Source organism: Sardina pilchardus, chromosome 9 (assembly GCF_963854185.1).
Source record: "Sardina pilchardus chromosome 9, fSarPil1.1, whole genome shotgun sequence".
In the NCBI taxonomy this organism is placed as follows: Eukaryota; Metazoa; Chordata; class Actinopteri; order Clupeiformes; family Clupeidae; genus Sardina; species Sardina pilchardus.
In genome coordinates, this window is record NC_085002.1 from 6839357 (window position 1) to 6860423 (window position 21067).

General features: G+C 40.7%; 1 protein-coding gene and 1 non-coding gene across 3 annotated transcripts; one reads left to right on the plus strand and one right to left on the minus strand.

The window, feature by feature from the left end:
• Positions 1–7948: 7948 nt before the first annotated feature.
• On the minus strand, positions 7949–19538 carry tegt (testis enhanced gene transcript (BAX inhibitor 1)). Of its 2 annotated transcripts, none has more exons than XM_062545468.1 (10): positions 19432–19538; positions 18000–18102; positions 17140–17248; positions 16532–16652; positions 16233–16281; positions 14134–14231; positions 13121–13200; positions 11577–11677; positions 11144–11219; positions 7949–10212 (listed from the first exon to the last, which is right to left on the minus strand). In XM_062545468.1, exons 2-10 carry the CDS (start codon positions 18053–18055, stop codon positions 10189–10191), a joined length of 714 nt encoding a protein of 237 aa, XP_062401452.1. In that variant the 5' UTR covers positions 18056–18102; positions 19432–19538; the 3' UTR covers positions 7949–10188. The 2 variants fall into 2 exon arrangements, with proteins under 2 accessions (XP_062401452.1, XP_062401451.1); XM_062545467.1 differs by lacking the exon at positions 19432–19538 and adding an exon at positions 18328–18358.
• Positions 19539–20554: 1016 nt separating this feature from the next.
• On the plus strand, positions 20555–20651 carry LOC134093144 (small nucleolar RNA U13). The gene has a single exon (XR_009940305.1). It is a non-coding gene; the product is annotated as a small nucleolar RNA U13 (small nucleolar RNA).
• Positions 20652–21067: the final 416 nt, after the last annotated feature.

The following is a 21067-nucleotide window of genomic DNA, read 5'->3' on the forward strand; positions in this document are numbered from 1 at the left end:
TCTCTCTTCATGCATAGGCTACTACTTTATGATCATATGTGTTTGGGAAGGGGGTGTCCCTTATCAAAAAACCTTTAGGATTCCAATCAGTATTTAGATTGACAATCCAAGACATGGATGACAGAGTTTGGAGTGACCTGACCTCAACCCAATAGAACACCTTTGGGATGAATTAGAGCGGAGACTGAGAGCCAGTCTCCTCGTCCAACATCAGTGTGTGACCTTACAAATGCGCTTCTGAAAGAATGGTCAAGATATGAAGGAGATATGAAAGATATGAAGCTGTTATACTGTAGCTGCAAAGGGTGGACCGAATTCATATTAAAGAATGGGATTAAGCCATGGAATTAAGAATGGGATGTGGCTGAAGTTCATAAGTCAAAGCAGGCGAGTAAATACTTTTGGCAATATACTCACACCTTGCATTGTATCAGTCTTTCATGTTTGTCACACCCTTGCATTGTATCGGTCTTACATATATGTTTGTCACGTCCTTGCATTGTATTAGTCTTATACTGTATGTTTGTCACAGCCTTGCACTGTATGTTTTCATGTATTGTCTGATCAGTCTTACGTGTATGCTTGTCACAGCCAGCTGGTCGAGTAGCAACACTATGATTTTATCTGAGCTGAGCACAAACTAGTGTCCCACGGCACAGGACAGGACATGACGTTTACTTCTCTGACATTTCAAAGTGATGTATCATTGCCAGATAAGACTTAGTATAAATCTGGAAAGTCCCCAAGACAACGCCACTGGAAAATTAAATAAAGGACTACTTTCATCACGTCTGCGACCGCAGCCCCTCACTCTTTCACCCAGTAACCACAGCCCTGGTATGACGTGGTCACAACTGATGACTTGATATGCAGGTTATGAAAAGCATGGCGCATGAAAAAGGTACAGAGTGCTGAAATCTGGTAGATTTCTGCTGCAAAATAACGATTTAGTATTGAGTGGCTGGTGGATGGCGCAGCAGCAGCAGCAGCGGGCACACGGGGAAGGCCGGGCAGGACTGGCGCAGGGAGTGGACGCGGGCTCCGTGGCCCCGGGTGGCCCCTGGGTGTTCAGAAGCTCTGCGCACGCGTCCACCAGATCCCAGCAGTGCGACCGCACACAGCTCCCCATCACTCCTGGGGTTTTGTTGGGTGGTAGTCAGTGTCAGTGACAGCTGAGCTATCGGCCCTGGGCATTAAGGTCTCCCCAGTAAGTGCACACAATATGGGCCTATACGTCAACGAATCTCCAAAGAGTGGCAACAGCTCGGGGTGTTTGAGAGGGATCACTATCACTGATTTGCTAAATTAGACTCTGGCAAAGTCTATCTGTTAAGAACAGACCTGTATTTGTCTTTTAATTATTCCACCTTAAGTCTTTTATGTTTTCTTGCTAATTATTCTTTATTGATTTTACCTTGATTTATGCTTTCTTTTCATTTTTTATTATGCTATTTTATTATTATTATTATTATTATTATTATTATTACTACTACTCTTTGCCCATCTATGCTTTTATCTGCTACTGTTTGTTTTTTGTTTATGTAAAGCACATTGAATGACCTCTGTGTATGAAATGTGCTATAAACAAACTCAAGACTTGATTTGGGGTGGTAAAAGTGTCACAGACGGGTGGGAACAAAGACGTCACCATCATCAGTGCCGGTTCAGACCTCCATAGGGCCCTAAGCAAAATCCTGCTAAATATTACCTATTACCTGAACTCTGAGGGCCAAATTGTAACTTTTTTTTTTTACATTCACACCTGACTCCTCGGTGCTCTCAACAATAATTCCAACCCATTTCGAATGTCTATGGAAGTTACCAAATAGTGTTCTGAATTATTGTCTGTCATATGGGCCCACATAACCGTGTTTTCATACGCAAAACTCTACATCAACTTCCAACAGTCTGTTGCTAAGAAGACAGACATTTGTAAATTATTCAGCCCTTCAGGAAAATATGGTAAGCCTATTTCATAAAGGGCATGATAAAATTACAGAAAGAAAATGTTGAATCATGAAGACACATGGGCACTTGTTGCTATAGTCTATGACAGCGGTTCCCAAATTTATTTTAATGCATACCACCACCTACATCCTGACTCGGCTTGCGTACCCCCACCATCTGACACATAAAAACATAACACATTCTGCATTCCAGGCATCATGTTTATTTAGCCGCCCTACATGATGACAAATAAATGTGCGACTGATGGGTTCTCACACGAGAAAAAAAAAAAAAAACATTATGATAACTTTATTCTTTATTATAAAGAGAACATACAGTAGGCTTAGGATATTAAAAAAACATGTTTATGTATATAGTCTGGCTATCACCATACTAAGCTCAATCTTTTAAGATTGAACATTAAGGCCGTCGCCCACCGGACACGTACGCGGCGCGCCGCGACAATAAAACAATTAGAACTCCATTGTTTTCAATGGAGCAAAGCCCACTGGACACGTAGGCCGCGCAGCAGCCGCACAGAGATAGAAAACTATTCTAAAATCCTGCGCGTCAAGCCCAGACCGCCGAACACCGCTGACCGGCGTGTCCGGTGGGCGCCGGGCTTTAAGGGCCGTTCACACCAAGAACGATAACGATAACGATAACTATAAATAAATATCGCTCTCGTTAATATGAATGACAACGTTCACACATAAACTTTAACGATAACGACATGAAGAACGATATCGTTGTTGATCACTTTCAGAGCGATTTTGAGAACGATAAAAAGCTAACAGCCAATCAGAACCCATAATATTCTAGCCATCACATTCATTAACATGAGGAGAGACTTTTCTTATCGTTGGCCAGTGTGGACGCTTTTATCGTTATGGTTATAGTTATCGTTATCGTTATCGTTCTTGGTGTGAACGGGCCTTTAGTCTGGGGAGACTGCGCTTTATTTCTTCTTCACAAGAGGAGTGAGTTCAAATGACTCTGTAGTCTGTACACTTTTGGATAGTCTTGTTGACAGTCCTTCTGATTTTTCAATGGTTCAGACCAATGATCCGGGTGCACCTTTTGGATTAGTTTGTGATTGGACCCAGAAGATGTGGACAGGAAGTAGGAGAGATAGATCTGCAGGTTTCCAGGCTGAGCTGCAGTGTGAAATCCGAATCGCCGGCAGATCAAGCAGGGTTTAACTTGCCCAGCCTAAGAGAGATCACCAGCCAGCCCCTAGAAAATATATTTAAAGAGTGCTTCACACTTCCCCATTCAAAAGGCGAAGACTCACACTCATGCCACACATCCTTCAAAATTCACAGAATATGATTAAGCAGCTAGCTATGGCGACACAGTAGTCTATATCTATAATGATGCTTAGCAACATCAATACCAAAGATGATTAGTCTCCTTACATGGTCATGGCTTATTATACGTCCACCTCACACGCACAATGCAGACCCCCTCAGCTTCTTTTCCCTTTCTTTCTGGCACTTCCTTTTAAGATACCATTTCCTTATTTGTTCCTGGATTGCTAGTTGTGCATTTGTTAACCTCATGGGGCAGTAAATTATGCTAATTCTCAGAGGCAGTTGTACAATACAATCTTTGATATTGGTATCAAATTGGCCACATCATCCTTCATCGGTCGCCTGCTCTGAAAGAGAGTAATACCTCACTGTACCTCTGCAGCTTACAGAAAACAAGCAGGAAGACCAAGAGAATCATGGGTAGTCCGAGGACAATGGCCAGAATCATCACAGTGCTATATTCAGGTTGGGGTTCCTCGTCTGGTCCCACCACTGGTATAGGAAAAGCAAACATGACAAATAGGAAACAGATTGAACACATGTTCATGAATGTATTAAATACGAACAAGCGGGAATATCATTTGAGATAATTATGTAGCTTATTAGGCTTGACACTGGCCTGCAATCATTCCATTTCCAAACACAAACTACATAGCTTGTGGCTGGACCATGTTGCACTGATATTACAGTAAACATGGTGAGAAAAAAAACTATTCTGCAAATAACCACCCCTCACCCTAGTGTCTGATCATAATCAATTTTGCAATTTTTTTTTTTTTAAGTTTCCATAGCCTGCTGTGCTAGCCATAACGCTTTGATGATCTTCACAGTTGATAATGATGTTGCAATTTGGTTATAATAAGCCTAGTCTATGATTATAGTCTTCATATACTGTTAAGCATGTCAGTTATATCACCTCACATACATATAAATAAACATAAAGCTAACAATGCCATAAAACATGAAATGTATTATATTCAAATGAGAGCAAAATGTTGAGTATGACATGTTGAGTGAAAAGTTCATTGAGCCTCTAGTATCACACAATGGAGGTAATCCAGCAATATAAAACCTCCACAAAATCTCTCCTAAATGATGTGTCATGGAAGGGCATGGAGGAATGTGCTGAAGCATAAGCTTTACTCATATGGGAGAATAATGGTCTTGAGACAGAAGTCATAAAAGAGAAAGTTCAATTTGCGTCATACAACTGTCATAGTGACTTGCAAATATCATTCAGTGTGCTATCTCATTCAAAAACTGGTGAGAACTCTGGCTTTCTAGAGCACTTTATAATGGAGGATTAGGGTTAGGGCCAAAAGGCTTTTGAGATTCAGTTTGATTTGATTAATTCATCTGTTGGGGTTGTAACTTAAGAATCAGCGACCATTTAACATTGTTTATCCCTTTGCAGCTGATCTGATACAGAAAGAATTTACAATCTCACCCATTAGTTTACTGCAATCACTCCAGGGACTGCATGCATTCACCTTTCCAGGCCACTCAGTGTATTTTCTGGTCCAGTTTATGTTTGGCTCAAGGTAACTAAACTTCTTAACTTCATTGAGGCTATATGACCTTCAAACAGAGTGCATGTTATATGTGAACTGTTGAGAGACAGGTTAGCTTTACTCTACTCATGGTGTGTTGCAGCAATGGTAATCCCACTCAGAAGAGAAACAACTGGTTCAGACACACATCAACAACCACACAATTCACCCACAGATTATACATGTATAGATTATATATATATACTTATACATGAACACATAATGATCAGTTCCACTCCTCACATACACATCCCTCGCGGTGTACTTGTTGACTGCGTAGACAGTCATATTGCACCTCATCATTTATCTTATCTCCATCCAGGGTTTTCCCACTGGATTTCCAAGCTGCGATTTCCTGACAGCCCTTTGTAAGAGGTATTTGCAGTCTTTGATGGATCCAGTATTTAATTGAAACACAATAAACACATTTTCAGTATTATCATTTTCATATTAATACTAGCATTCTGATGCAGAGCCGGGCCAAAAAAAAGGGCAGACACTAATTTTGTTGGACTGCCTTTAGCTTTGATTACAGAATGCATTCGCTGTGACATCGTTTCCACAAACTTCTGCTATGTCACAACATTTATTTCTGTCCAGCGTTGCATTCGTTTTTTGCCAAGCTCTTGTATTGGTAATGGGACTGTGCCATCAGGGAAGAAAAAATCCATTCAGTATATTTAGATAGCTAACCTCATTCTTTGGGCACATAATGTGTTGCTGAACCTAGACCTGACCAACCGCAGCAACTCCAGATCAGTGGCCCCTAGGGTCCAGCATGTCCAAATCCAGGAGGTGAATGACTGGATATCAGAGGTGGAAAACTCAAGCTTCAGAAAGTAAAAATCCAATCATGTTTTGGTTCTACCTGTGCACTTAACACAGGGGATCTCATCAATTAGCTGCACTAGCTGGCTGAAGACTTGTGTTCTTTAGAATCAGCTGGTTTGAATGAATGGTTGGCACAGATATGTAGGCTACTCTCTAAAGCTGGACTTTTCCACCTCTGCTGGATATTTAGTGTTGGTCTTTCATGAATACCGACACATCATTGTATCTGTTACTGTAAGATATTAACAACATGTATCACCAATCCCCTTGCTCTCACATTCAGTGTGTATTCACCAGAATCCATTGAGACAGGATGTCAGGATTAGCTACAGTATATAAATATTATATGATATTATTACTATTTAGGAGACTGAGACTAGTGTTGTCCTGATGAGGCAGCATAAGCAAACCTAGTTGAGTCCAAGGATGATGAAGCCACATAGGAAGAGGAGATGGAAGTGTCATAAACAGGAAACATCTCTCTTGTTCATTTAACATGACATCCTGTCTGTCTACTGCATTAGACCCACTCCACTTTGCTTATAGGTCTAACAGGTCTACAGATGATGCTTTAGCTTTGGCCTTAAATACTGCTCTCTCTCACACTTGGATCAGAACAACACATAAGTACGGATGCTCTTTATCGACTTCAACTCCGCCTTCAACACCATAATACCATCTAGGCTCATCATGAAACTGCAAGACCTGCACATCGGTCCCTCCATGTGCAGCTGGATACTAAACTTCTTAACAGGCAGTACGGCTAGGTAACATCACCTCCTCCAGTCTAGTACTTGTGCAGGGTTGTGTGTTAAGCCCCCTGCTGTACTCACTGTTCGCATGATTGTGCAGCCACTAACTCCAACACCATCAAGTTTGCTGATGACACCACCATAATCTGCTGCATCAAGAATGGTGATGAGTCTGCCAACAGAGCAGGGATGGCAACAATGACATCTTGGTGTCAGGATAACAGTCTGCGGCTCATTGTAACAAAGACCAAGGAGCTGATAGTGGATTACAGGCGACTGCAGGGAGAAGAACACGCACCCATTTACATCAGGAGTGCAGCTGTGGAGTCAAGAGCTTCAGTTTCCTGGGTATAAATATCAGTGAGGATCTGAGCTGAACACACCATATTGGTGTGGTCACAAAGACAGCTAGACAGCGGCTCTTCCTTCTGCGACGCCTGTGGAAATTTGGCATGGGCCACAAAATATTGACTTTTACCACTGTACAATAGAGATAATTCTAGTGGCCTAACAATATATGGTATGGTAACAGCACTGCCCAGGATCAAAAAGTGCTACAAAGAGTTGTCAGATCAGTACAGCGCATTACAAGGACTGAGTTACCATCCACCCAGGACCTCTACAGTCAGTGCTGCAGAAAAAAATCCAAGGCCATAGTTTCTCACCCGTCATCCCAGCCACCATCTTTTCACCCTCCTGCCTTCAGGCCGACGATACAAAAGCATAAGGACCCGTACCAGCAGATACAAGGATAGTTTCCACCCGCAAGTCATCAGGATGCTGAACCGTCCATGGAAATCCGCATGAAATGGCACTCATTTTCTTTTTATTATTGAATTAATTAATTAATTAAAAAATATTTGTATGTCCATGTCTATTTTCAGTTTACCCTCTTCCTCCTCTCTCCATCCTTTTGTCTTTCAATTTATTTCTGAAGTTGAATGGACACTTGAGCACAAGGAATTTCAATACTTATAAAATTGCTTATTATTGAGTACATGACAAGAAACTTTGAACTTTTGAGCTATTTGTTTCTAGAATTTGGATAATTTCCAAAAGAACTTGATTGTGGCATAGTTGCATTCAGGTGCTCTTATCTGCAACAAGTACACACAGCAGGGGAATCTGTGTTGCCACTTGTTTCATATAGACACAGTTCTGTTTTGGCACTCTGCCTTACAATATCACAGACATATGGGGATAACGGGATACCTTGGTGGCTGTTATACACAGGTCTTTTAATTAAAGTATCCACACACATGCACCCGATCTCAGTTTCTAGAACAAAGACAAAAAAGACACACAACCTTTTCAGCTACTGAGATCTACATGTAAGAAGATACTTTTAAATTATAAGTACCAGTAGGCCTAAATTCCACTGTGGAATCAGAATGTAGAGTATTCAGAACTTGGGGGTCATGCAGGGAAACGTTCATTCAAGCTTGTTTTACTGTGCAACCACCTTTCTCTGTGGAGGAAATCCCTGATGACCTCCAGGCTCCAGTACGGCTGAATATATCGAGTGTGTTAACCACAAGGTGATCTGACACAGGTATCATGTAATCAAAGTTTATTTTAACAAATGTTTAATTCTTACATTAATTTATCTGAATTACAACAGCAATCCCTGGAAAAGCAAATAAAATAACAATTAATAAGGATTATCTTCACAGTTTAAGATATGCCTTGTTCACTGAAAGTTGACTCTACAGTTCATTAGTAATTTGCTGATGATTCAGTAAACCTATGTTGTACTTGGCACTTTCTAAGAAAATAAAGCCTTCTGAATGAGACAGTCACTGATGTCTACTGAGTGGAGAAATAGGGCCGAGTTGGGTTGTTATCAAAAATGATTTGCAGATAAACTTTACAACCCACAAAATAAAAATGGAAACAGCTGTGGCGACTAATGCTTTAGCACCTCTGTGTAGCAAGAAGTGCAGTGGTGGTCGAGCAAATCTCAAATGAGTCAAATAGTTGATCAAATTTACAGGATCATAATAATGGAGCCACTTGACCAATCATGAAGGGCAACCAGATGGGCAAAGATGTCAACAAACTTGTTTCCTACCAGAGTTATGGTGCAAATCAGAAAGAAAAATAAAGATCCTTGACTTGGGCAGACCTTTGCCATATGTTTTCTACCAAGATCAAAAGTGTACAACATTTTATACTGAACATAAAAAGAATGAGATGTAGGATATTATTTTTGATATACCCAGAATACATAACATACGTATTATTACAGAATTCAAATGTGTTCAATTTTCTTTCCACACCATCCAAATCAGAAGTAGAAATTAATTTCTAAATAAGATACAGAAGCACAGCAAAATAAACATCTGGAAAAATATTACATTTTTCGAAAAACGCTTTGTCATTTACATCACTTCCTCTACAGCATTGTGGACTACACCAATGGAAATTTTCACAATAACCACAGACATAAGAAAGTCCAGAAAATTTAAACAAAACAAACAAACAAAAGAAAAAAAATAAATCACTGACATTTCAATAGATTTAGCTAATTTGATAACCCTATGTGCTTGCAATTACGTGTAATCAATATAGTTAATATAGTCCAACTGTTGGCAGGGGTGCCATTTGTATTGTTTGTCTGACTCTAACTTTGAGCCCAATGCACTGTTGAGGGATTGGAACACTCACACGGTGCTCAGTGATTTGAAGGGGGCATAAGTAGCAACAAATAGAATGTCTTTTCCGTAATTAAGCCATGAAGGTGATGCAGACAGCAGTGGCAAAATGGACAGATACTAAAGCAGCCTGTGAAACCTATGGGTTATGAACTGATCTGTAAAGCTGTAAAAATATATATTTCTGGCTGAAAAAAAGGTTATCTTAAGTTGGTTACAATTAGGAATAATGATATTAACAACACATGGCAACAAAGGGTTAATGTCCTTCATTATGTATCATAGAATTCACTGTTTGAGACATTTTGGTCAAGCAAATAGTTAGACGAGATTGCACTCTTAAAATGAATGTGTTAGAAACAACACAAACAGTGTTGTCCATACCTGAACATAGAATTGTGTTATATTCAACACATTCGTTTTGGGAGTGTGCTGATAATATTTAAGTTGGATTGGTAAGGATGGATGGCAACTGATTACCTACAATATTGGGAGTCACCAAAATGTGGTCAGATGTGTCCTTGATGTTATATACAGTGGCAAACAACAAACAGAGGCCTCTAACTATACTAACTGATTAAGGTGTTGGTTTTTAGGATCCTGCTATACAAAAAAAGAGATGTTTAAAATATGATTTGAGGCATCGTTGTCCTACTCAAGGTTAGGATTAAATAGAGGCATTTAGATGTTAAGAGCAAAACCGTTCTGTTTGTGTTTCCCCTCAGAGGTCTCATAAAATATAACTCCTCGGGGGAAACGACATTAGTAGTAGTAGTAGTAATAATGGTAGTAGTACTTCCACTACCCAAATAATTTTGCTTTAGTTCACATCATCATTTACACCATCCCTTCAAAAACAACTTTAAAATGCTACAACACAGGGACCTTTTCACATCATTACATCTAATCTCAAAGTCATCAACCTCAGCCTAAAGCTCAAACCCAAATCTTATCACTGATAATAATAATAATAATAATAATAATATGAATAATAATAACAATAACAATAATAATAATAATTAAGACACTATATTGAAGTAATTCAGAAGAATGAAACTCATAATGAAGCAGTTAAGTGACTGCACCAGCAGTGGTCTCTGATGCCATGTCGGCTCACAGGTGGCCTTGATTCCAGTGATGTCTACTTCTTCTCCTTCTTTTTGTCCTTAATGAGAGAATAACCAAAACACAAATTAAAACCAGCCAATCGATAAAGTTAGCAGCAGTAAATCAACAAGATGTAACGCAAAGCAGTACAAATCAGCCGTGTTAATTTGTCTCCATCTCCTACACCAGCCCCTTACTCCTGCCTGTTTTGTGCATGTAAATGAGTGTGTGCATAGTGTGTGTGTTTGTTTTGTGTTTATGTGTGCTTCTCTCTGTGTGTGTGTGTGTGTGTGTGTGTGTGTGTGTGACTGTGTGTGTGTTTGCTTGTGAGTGTGTATGTGGGGGTACTGAGGGGTGTATGTGTGTGTGATTCTGTTTGCCATTCTGTTTGTTTTTATGTGTGCGTGTGTGTGTGTGCGTACGTGCATGCATTTGTGTGTGTGTGAGCGTACGAGAAAACAAATGTAACTGTGCAGACATGAAAGTTGTCTGTTGGGGATGAGTCATATCACTCAATATTAAAGGTCTTGTCATTATTGTGACATGTTGGCTGAGGTGTTTTAGCCTTGAGAAAAAAAAAAGTTTTATCATTGCAACTGATAAATTAAGTGGACAATATGAGAATGTTTCCAGGCTAGCCAGTAAAAGTTTAGACATTTTTATTAATCTAAAACCTTTATTGTATGGCCCCTCATGAATGAAATTCCACACAACTGCATTCATCCTATACTTCAAATTTCGCACAGTTTTGCACATGCCAGCCTAAATATGTGCGATTACAACGCCTCGTTTTGCCTTTTTCATTTTGAACTAGGTGGCGCTATATCTCATATGAGCCCCCCCCCCCCCCCCCCCCCCCCCCCAAACCTATATAAGCACTATGCTAGCTGCAGTCATAATGAATCATGGATACACTGACAACTCTAAAGTATCCCATAACCACACCAAAGGCACCCCTAAAACAACCAAGCTTTAGAACAACCCCATACCTTCTCATTCATTGCCAGGATGACCATGAGCTTCCTAAAGATGGTCACAAAGTCCAGGAACAGATCCACACAGTGCCTGGAGACATGAAACATAGCATGTTATCTGCCAACATACCAGTAGGAACGCCAGACTGTACCAAATAAATAGTATTTCATATGTCATATGTTATGGTTATGCTATTTAGCAGACACTTTTGTCCAAAGCAATATACAGATAACAACAACACAATAGTTACATTTAACAGTAAACAATGTAAAGGTTGGTAACATAATAATTACATAATACTGGTACCAAAATCAAGTAGAGTATAGTATATAGTATATATATAGTATAGAGTCGAGTTGAGACCATGCAATGGAAAAGCCCCATAACAGGATCCCTTTTCTACAATGTGACTATTGAAATGTAGAGATCCAGAGATGTCACACACACCAGATGTAATCCTTGTCTCCCATCTCAGCTTTCTCGATGATGAGTTGAGTGTCGAAGAGCACGAATCCACACATGATGGCCAGGCCTAGGTACACATGGGCCTAGGTAGGGGGAAACCAAACTAAACATCAGAAAGTGGAGAACACATTCAAGGCAAAGTAAACATACTGTATGTGCGAGCCAACACTAGAGCAGAAGAGATGTTGGTGATCAACAGGAAGGATCAATCAAAGTCCTGGAACTGAATTGAAGAAATAGATGCAGTGGATTGAGTATTTGCTTTAGTGTCAGTTTTGTGAGTAGACATCTTTCATTTTGTTCACGCTGACCTACACACATAAGCTTTCAGATGATACCTCAGTTCCAGAAGCAACACTATGATTTTATCTGGGCTGAGCACAAACTAGTGTTCCACGGCGCAGCTAGGACAGGACGTGACATTTTACTTCTCTGGTATTTCAAAGTGACACAAAATTGCCAGATAAGAATTTTAAATAGAATCTGGAAAGTCCCCAAGTCAACGCCACTGGAACATTAAAAAAAAAAGGGCTACTCCCATCATATCGGTAATCGTAGCCCCTCACTCTCACTACCCGCGACACGTACCCACAGCCCTGGTAAAGACATAGTAACAACTGATGATTGGTACACAAATGGCGTAGGGTGCAGGCCTAGGCTACTGATTGACATGTTGGGTGGCCAAGCACAAAAACAACTTACCTGAGGTAAATTGGTATTACTTTTTAAAGAAACTAAGATGGAAACCCATAATTTAGGTATTGTTACCTCCTTCTCCAACAGACTCTTACTGGCCACTCAAATAGAAAAGATGCCCCGAGAGTTGCATAGTGAAATTTGTGAGAGTTGGCAGTTATATTCAAAACTAACAGACCACTGCAAAATGTACAGCGGCCTTATTTTTTTGTCCAGAGCTGTATCACATATACAATGTCTTAAACTACTAAGGTGGATATTTAAAGACCAGTTTGTCACAACCTGAACAGATCTCTCTACTGATTCTGTGGGACGTGGGACGCATGCCACATCAACACAACAGTGACCCCAGGAGGACAGCTCTAGGGTTACACAGCGTCCTGCATATCCACCTTCTGCTACTGTTAACCATGCATGTTTATGGGTCATGCCATTGCTTCTGACCTAATAGGGGCCAGCTATAGAAAAAAAAATACTTGACTTGACAAGTAAGCTGTTAATAACATGTTTGTCAGGATATATCAGTGAGCCAATCTAATTATCCTGTCTATTCCCTCTCCATGAACTCAGCCTTGACTCTATTCACAGCTGAACTTTGCTAAAGCTACTGTACTTCCCGTTCAGTTTGACCCCAAACACTGGCATCTGTAGAGAAATCTGCGAGAGAAACACAGGACAGGACATAGCACATCTGTCTGACTCCCTAACATTAACCAAGAAATAAATGGCTACAGATACCAGTTCACCAAAAATAGTTGCTATGAAAGTACACCAATTTGGTTTGTGTCAGCGGTAATGAAAGTGGTAGTAGAGGTGTGAAGGTCTCCTACCTTGAAAAGCATGACTGAGCCCAAGAACATGTTGAGGAAGGACACCATCAGAAGAATGGACAGGCCAGACATCAGAGAGCCTGCAGGAAGGAAGAGCAGTGTTGGTGTTTGGAGATGGTGGCAAAAGCAGTGAGGGAACTGGCTGCATCGCAGCATTATGGGTGTACACGGCATCATTAAGTATTATAAGGCCGAGAGAAGCAAACATTTATAGTGCATATAACATATAGGTACTGTATGCTTTAGTCTCTGTACAGACAAAGGCATTTTGCACTTTTTCCACAAGGTGGTTTAAACTAAAGCGACATCTGTACTAGCATATCCTGGTGAAATGTCAAACCTTGTATTTCTACCAACGTCTGGACATAAATAGGAGTCCCAATGGTACACAAATCTTATATACACTATGGACAAAAGTATTGGAACACCTGCACAGAAACTTCAATGATATCCCACTATAATTCATAGACAGTAATATGGAACTCATGGTATCCCGTTTGTGCCAGTACACAAAAAAAGAAATTATGCCAAATTGCTCATTTATTTCTCGCAAATCTGACTTGGAGTTTATGATAAATTGCGACTTCATTCCTCAAATGAAAGAGGCCACCTCTGCCTCAGAGGTGCCTACATTAAGAGTTCTCGCATCGCTCCGTTCTTCATGGGAACATTTTTGCATTTTGCATTTTGCAAGTCATGCATTTTTACTTTTCATGTCTGACACCTCAACATGAAATTAAGCACTATCAAGACTGTAACTCCGAATTAAAGTCAGAATTGCGAGAAATGAAGGATTTACAATGTGATGTCATTGAAGTGTGTCTAAGGTTATGTTAGCATACCAACACAATGAAAAATGATGAATAACTCCGGACTGAAAGCGAAACTCTGTACCGCGGAACCGTACGCTCATTAACATTGTGTGTCCATTACACTGACCAACTTGTGTATAAGCAACTGATTCTCTGTCAGGTGCTGATTGTGTTACAGTAAAATGACGGGCGTTTGTTTACCTCCCAGGAACAGGTAGCTTCTGCGCTGGGCATACAGAGCACTCAGGGTGAAGCAGAGGAAGATCATAGAGGTGCCCAGGAAGGCTGTGACAATGATGCTACAGAGGGGTAAAAGGAGAGAGAAATCAGTCAAATCACAGAATCAAAATGGCAAAAGGTCCAATTACAAGTCAGGTCAAGTTTATTCATAGCACATTTCATACACAGAGGTCATTCAATGTGCTTAAAGCAAAGAGTATTAGCAAATAATGTGGCTGTTGAAATTTAGATCACTGTCAATGCCTTAGATCAGTCAACTGCCTTTCCTTTCAACCCTTTTGTGTCCTCCTTTTTAGCAAATAGAATTACTTTGGTTTTGTCTTTGTTCAGCTAAAGAAAATTTCCAGTTGTTGATTTGTTCAATACACTAACAAAAACATTCTAGGGGACCAGTCATTTGATGACAGAGTTACATATTTGTCCAACGGGAGCATATACTGTAGGAGGTGGAATAAAATTGGCTCCAAGATCGGGATGTTAGACAAGCAAGACTGCCTTGCTTTGCATATTTGCAGAACACGTCTTAATGGATTTCACAGTGGATCTAAAGTTTGTATTTACGCCAATTCACGGTCTACACTCTCCTTTTAGTAGCTTAACCGCTGGATTTTGCTTCCACGGTGCTTTCTGTTTGTCCTTAAATTTGAATAGTAATGGAGCGATGTCTTCCATAATTTTTGCCATTAAAATTATACAGTAAGTCTTCTACCGAATCTGACAGTTGACTTCTGTGAAAGTGCTTGCTCAAAGAGAGCACTTGTCTGTTCATTTATGATTCTCCTTTTTACCATCATACCGTAGATCTGTTCTGAGTGTGTGGGGACATAGACACATCAAAAAACACAGAAATTATGGGAAAAGGCCAGGTTTTTAACAGTTATAGACATTAAGACCCTTTGTGATAACAATGTCGAGGGTATGGCCAAGAGAGTATGTTGGCCCCTGTAGATATTGTGTTAGGAAGAAAGGATTGATTAATGCAATTAATTCCTTGGCATAATTGCTTTCAGGATTATCCACATGCAATCTTAGATCCCCACAACACCTTTTCTGGCTACAGAGCCAATCAGACACTTGAATTGGAGCGGAGTGCCAATCAATAACTTTGTTTGACACATCTCATGGAAAGTTAAAAAAAAACAAGGAACACCAGGGACATTGTCACTAGAAAAAAGGACAAGAATGAGGAAATGGGGTGTCAGTGCTCAGCCTAGACAGAAAAGAATGTCTCTACTCTACCACATCAGTTCATCTGATTACTGGCATAACTACACAACACAATGCTACACATGTCCACACAAACACACAAGACCAAATACCCAAATCAGCCCGGTCACTGCAGTGAGGTTGTAAAAGTGGCACGTGGCACGAGTGGCCTGAGCACATGCCCTCTGCCAACTTCCTCAGACATGGTTAATGAACTGCCAGATTGAGCAGACAGATAAATGGCAGATAAGCCTCTGTGGACTCTGACCTGATTTCCAGCAGGAGGAGGGTGCTGTTTACACTGCCCCAATACCTGCATTATACAACTTCACCGAGTGGACGTCCAGATCAGCGGCCAAGAAGTTAACCTCTAAACCGCTGTACTTGGAAACATCAAGCATTCTAAAGGGGAGTATGGGACACCAGTAACTGCAGAAAGACGGCGAGCAGCTATTTTACCCATATTTACACCAACCGCGCAACATGTGGGTCGGCAAGAGATTCTAATTTGAATTGTGTACACAACTCTTGACAGTTCAACATAGGCTGGGTGAACCCTGCCTGGACTTCCGGGGAATTTGAATTTCGCCAGGCAGCTCAGGCTGGAAACCAGCAGATCTATCTCCTCTGTTTAATGCCAGAACCTTTGGCTTCAATCAGAAACAGCCATACTCTTGTCCTGGCATGCTATTGGCCGGTGACGCGACGATAACGAAACTTAAGCGATGCCAATTGCAGTAGAAACAAAGCGCAGCCTCCCCAGACTAATGTTCAATCTTAAAAGATTGAGCTTAGTATGGTGAAAACTGACTAAGTTCAACAACCTCTCTTCATACATTTGGCCACACTCTTACCTTGGGTTAATGGTGATGACATAATCCATAGCAGGTCCAAGACCAACTCCTACAGACAAGGGGAAGGAAGACAACATTGAGACACAGGTGGATCAACAGCTGACAAAAAGACATCAGCCAGATGTAAGGATTTCCCAGCTGGTTAACCCTAGCCTCAAAGGCCTTAAGTAACCAATGTACTTAGTCATAGGTCTGGGACAAAACAAAGCACATGCAAAATGAATAGATTGTCAGTGTTGGATGATTTGTCTGACCCAAGCCAACCATGTGGCTTCCAGGCAGGCAGGTGTTGGTCTCACCTGTTAAGAAGGCGAAGCCGGCCAGGATGGCCAGTCTCTTCTGCTCGGTCTGCGGCGTGTGGGGAGTTATGGCCAGCCAGCCAATCAATGCCAGCGATCCCAGCATGGACAGGATGCCAGCCTATGGGAAACAAGATCAGTAAATTAACCACGTACAGATACGAGGCCAGAGACAAACACAGCTACTACAGCTATGATTAAGCATGTACAAAAAATACACAGAGATGTCTTGAAAGGCAGATACAACCGATAACTAACAAAAGACTACTACATTTACATAACAAAAAGACTTAAAGGGAAACCAAAGTAATGTTTGCTTTATGGTTTAAGGTTGCAGTACAAACAACCAATTATTTATTCAAGCAGTGACTCTCAGAAAATAAAATGGATGTGCTGTACACACTGCTTGCATAAAGTCATCAAGACGGTTTGACTTATGGCACTCTTGCCTTGAGCAGAGTACTTCTGAGACACATTCCTTTGGTTTTCACACATGCCACAACTAGAATGTTATATAACTACATCTCAAACACGTTGTGAGGGTTAAAACCGCCTTCGGGGAGGAGTAATCTAAAGAGCTTGGTCCACTTCACATAGTTATCCCGTACCTGGAAGATCCTGGTGACGACGTGCACATAGGCTCCAGCTGCCGCCACAAACATGCACACGGCCAGACAGGAGTACACATTCTTCAGATGCTGCTGTGTATTACGAGAGCTACAGTGAAAGAGAAAAAAAAATCATGAGATGATGATACAGACATATAGAAATACAGACATAGAAATAAAAGATAAAGGAAAGGCTTTATTTTGTAACTGAGTGAACAATTTTTGCTCCAATTTAAATTCAGATCAAGCCAAAGCAGGTTCTTGGTCAACGCCCGCTTATCTCTACTGTGTGTGTAAAATATGACCGAGTCATGCAAATACAGCACAGGACAAAGCATGTATTCATTAGTTAAAACTCCAGCGTGAGCATAGCCTCTGCTGCTGATCAAAGTCTTCTAAAAATTCAGAAGGAAAAGAAGAAGAAAACCCCCCCCAAAAAAACATTGTATCAATCAAAACATCTGCCACTAGCCTGCAGTCATTTGTAGTTGTATGAAAGACTCCTAGAAAACTTCCAAGTCATCTTAGCTATGTAAGAAAGTCAAAAAAGTAATGTGTAGGTTAACCACTACACTACCGCTGCCGCTACATGAGGCAGATAGGTCAAATGATGCATATTTGTGGTTCTATCTAACATATCTGTCAAAACTGAGTAACTGAGTCCTATTCTTATTCTGTTACAATTTCATATGGTGACATGGGGTGTTTACTTAAATTGAATGTATTTTGGACAATATATCAAAAGAGGCTTGTTCCACTAAAACTTTAATATCTCAGAGATGGTTTGACAGCACTAAGGGGTATTTGGTGAATGACAAAAAAGTGTCACACACACACACACACAACAAGTTCACACTTACATCTGAGAGAACTTAAAAAGGGCATCAAAGTTGATGTTGCGGTCAAACACGTTCATCTTGGCTTTCCCACAGGACAGGTTCACCCACGTAGAAATGAGGCAAGCTGGTTACAAAGGAAAGACATTGCCTAAGTAAAAATACTCAAAATAGCAAAAACGGTCAATATCAGTTTATTTTCCAATTACATTTCCCGTGGCTATGTACTAGAACTGGTTGAACATGCCATTCAAGTTTTCATGTCCCACTTATCTTAAGGAGATCAAGAATGCTTAAGCAGATCAGATAACTGAACCGGGAAACGCATATTAATGTAGTATCGTGCACTTACACAAGAACGCATTCATTCCTCGCGTTTCGATTAGTCTACATAAGTGCTACCGAGTTATGATTTCTCTGAAAAGCTGGATTGGTCCAGAAGGCCGTCTCTCTTTACAAAGCTAGCAACCTGACCTAGCAAATTATTTAGCTGCAGTCTCCCAGTCTAAATGCTTAACTGTAACGTAAGTCAAACATTTAAAGCAAGGTCAGCCATTCTTAATTTACAGGCAAAGTCAGAGAGCAAAGTTAGTTAGTTGATGTTCTAAATCGGTATACCTACACGCAAATGAACGTGTGTAACGTTCACCTTACGTTTGCACTGCCGTTAAATAATCTTTATACAAGTTGAAGACGTCGTCTTCACATTTTAACACTTAGTTCACTTAAACCATTAGTCGAATATTGTTATCTAAAAAAAACGTATCTAAATGTGAGCAATTTGCATACTAACATCAGTCATGAAGTTCCGGGGGGCGGTGGTGGTTACTGTCATCAAGATTACTTGGGAGAGGCAGTTGTTCGACATGCTAAAAATAATAGCACTTACATGCTAGTTAGCGTTACATTTAACGCTACCCAACCCTCTCCATCACGTACTGGCAATACTCAGAGGACTGTGTATTGGTTAAAACAACACGTAGTTAATTCCGACAAGTTCCTATGTGGTTGACGACGTTATCACTGACCTCAAACTGAAAACGAAAGCAGGCTAGTAGCTGCTAGTGCTATCCTACAACCATTGCTAGACCTATTAAGAAACAACAAGCAGATCCCCAATGTTGGCAAGCGGACGTAGTTACGGCTAGCTAACAGCACTGCAAATCGACGTATCCAACAATTCTTGGACACGTTATTGTTTTATTCAAGTAAATCGGACAGTCGCTTCTATATAACGCTGCGGGTTAGGCCTGTTAACTTAACCCGTCAGTCACGTTAGCTAACCTTCGCAAGCGAGTGTTCACAAGCTAACGTTAGCAAAGGGACTCGAGATCATTCCTTCTAAATGTACGACTCGTGCAAACCAGACAAAAAACACACACCTATCCCTTTACAGAATACTTAGCTCGTTCTAAACAAATGCTTACAAACAGTATGGGTGTCGAAGATCACTTACACGGGCGAAAAGGCCTTTCTATAAATCCACTTTCGACTGTTGCTCCGTCTGTTGTTCGTCACCGTAGCTTGACACGTATGTTTAGAGTGTACGTGATGACATCATAAATACGTACACAACGCAAGACGGCAACACTCTCGCTAGGTAGTGCAACAGTTGATGCAACATAACGTCAACATACAGTAACATAACAATGTTGAATGTTCTTGAACTTTCGCGAATTGCAAAGGCTAGGCCATCTCCGATTTCTACATCTAATTTTTCCTTGTAGCCTAATGCTGGCTATTTCCAGATATTAATTGTGATTTCAGCATTTGGACAATTTCCTCAAAATAGTTTTTTTTTCGAATGGTCTAAGGAGTTTAGAGTATAGGCTACAAGCCAATGTCATGGACAAACAACGACTGGCTGAATTTTATGCCTTTTAGGCCTTTTAATATGTCGAAATACACTACTACCATAAAGCCATTAGACAACATTTGACAGTGGAATGCAGTTTTGGGAATTATTTGCACTTGCATGAAATGCAATAGGCCTAGGCCTATATTGGACATGAAAAAACTGTAGCCTGTGCACTGAATAGGCGGGATAAGTAGCCCATGCACTGCATGGGTGCACTGATATTATTATTGTTGGCTACTGCACTGTAGGCAGTTATTTGTGTGGGGTAGCCTTGGTACACAGACAAGGAGTGGGGGCATTAACAGCCTTGCCCAAAAGTAAGCTAGCTCTAATGCCTAATTGCAAAATTATAGAAACATGTGTACATCATGTCAATCGGTGATCAAAAATGTGCCTTGCATCCCCAGAATAAATGATAAAACACTGAGTGACGGAAATACGAATGCCAGAGAGCAGCCACAGGGCAGCAGAGTTGTCATACTCGTCATTGGCCAATCACGGCCTCCCACAATGCATCGGTTTCTGATTTCTTTTTCAAACCACGGATCTCTTGTTTAAAATTCACAGTGTGAGCGAAAACGCTGTGCTTAATGTTGAGGACTACATTTAACAACCGTCTGGTACCATGTGTACCGATACCATATTTCATTAGTATATAACCACCCTTATGTTGAAGCATATGTGATGAAATAAGTATCTCCTCAAACCTACCACACGCCCGATCCTTCTAGGTCATAAACGTGATGATTGGTCAATACACGATTATTTCGTGAAATGTGCAGCCTTCTTGTTACGCTTGACACATGACCCTTCTGATATGCTCTGTGAAATACAATAACATTAGCTTAGAAATGGATATCAATAATTCGACAAATATTGAACGAGATTAGTTAAGAGAAGCTCTTCGAGTTCTACGGGACAATTAAAGACCAATAATCCACCAGCAGTGTCCGCCTATCCCCCTTTTGGATGTGACTACCTGTCCAAGTTCTTTACAGACTGTCACTGATACCAATAGATCGCACAGAAATTAACATGTCGTGAATAAATCGCCTTCGAAATGTTGCGCTTTCGTTTTCAGGCATCCACTTGAGCCTACATGCATGGTTGGATCTCCTTGTCGTCTTAGCCTATAGGCTACCTGCTGTCAGATTGCCTCTCCCGCTCTCATCCTCACGGGCTTTTTGTTTCTCACTGTAATACACTCTTTTTTCACTGACCTTTCTCTTTCTGA

Coding starts and splice junctions, on each gene's coding strand:
- tegt (XM_062545467.1), bottom strand. Junction 17,249..17,999: donor CTTTTTAAGTTCTCTCAGAT/GTAAGTGTGAAC, acceptor CTTTCACTGTAG/CTCTCGTAATACACAGCAGC. Junction 13,201..14,133: donor AAGCTACCTGTTCCTGGGAG/GTAAACAAACGC, acceptor TCCTTCCTGCAG/GCTCTCTGATGTCTGGCCTG.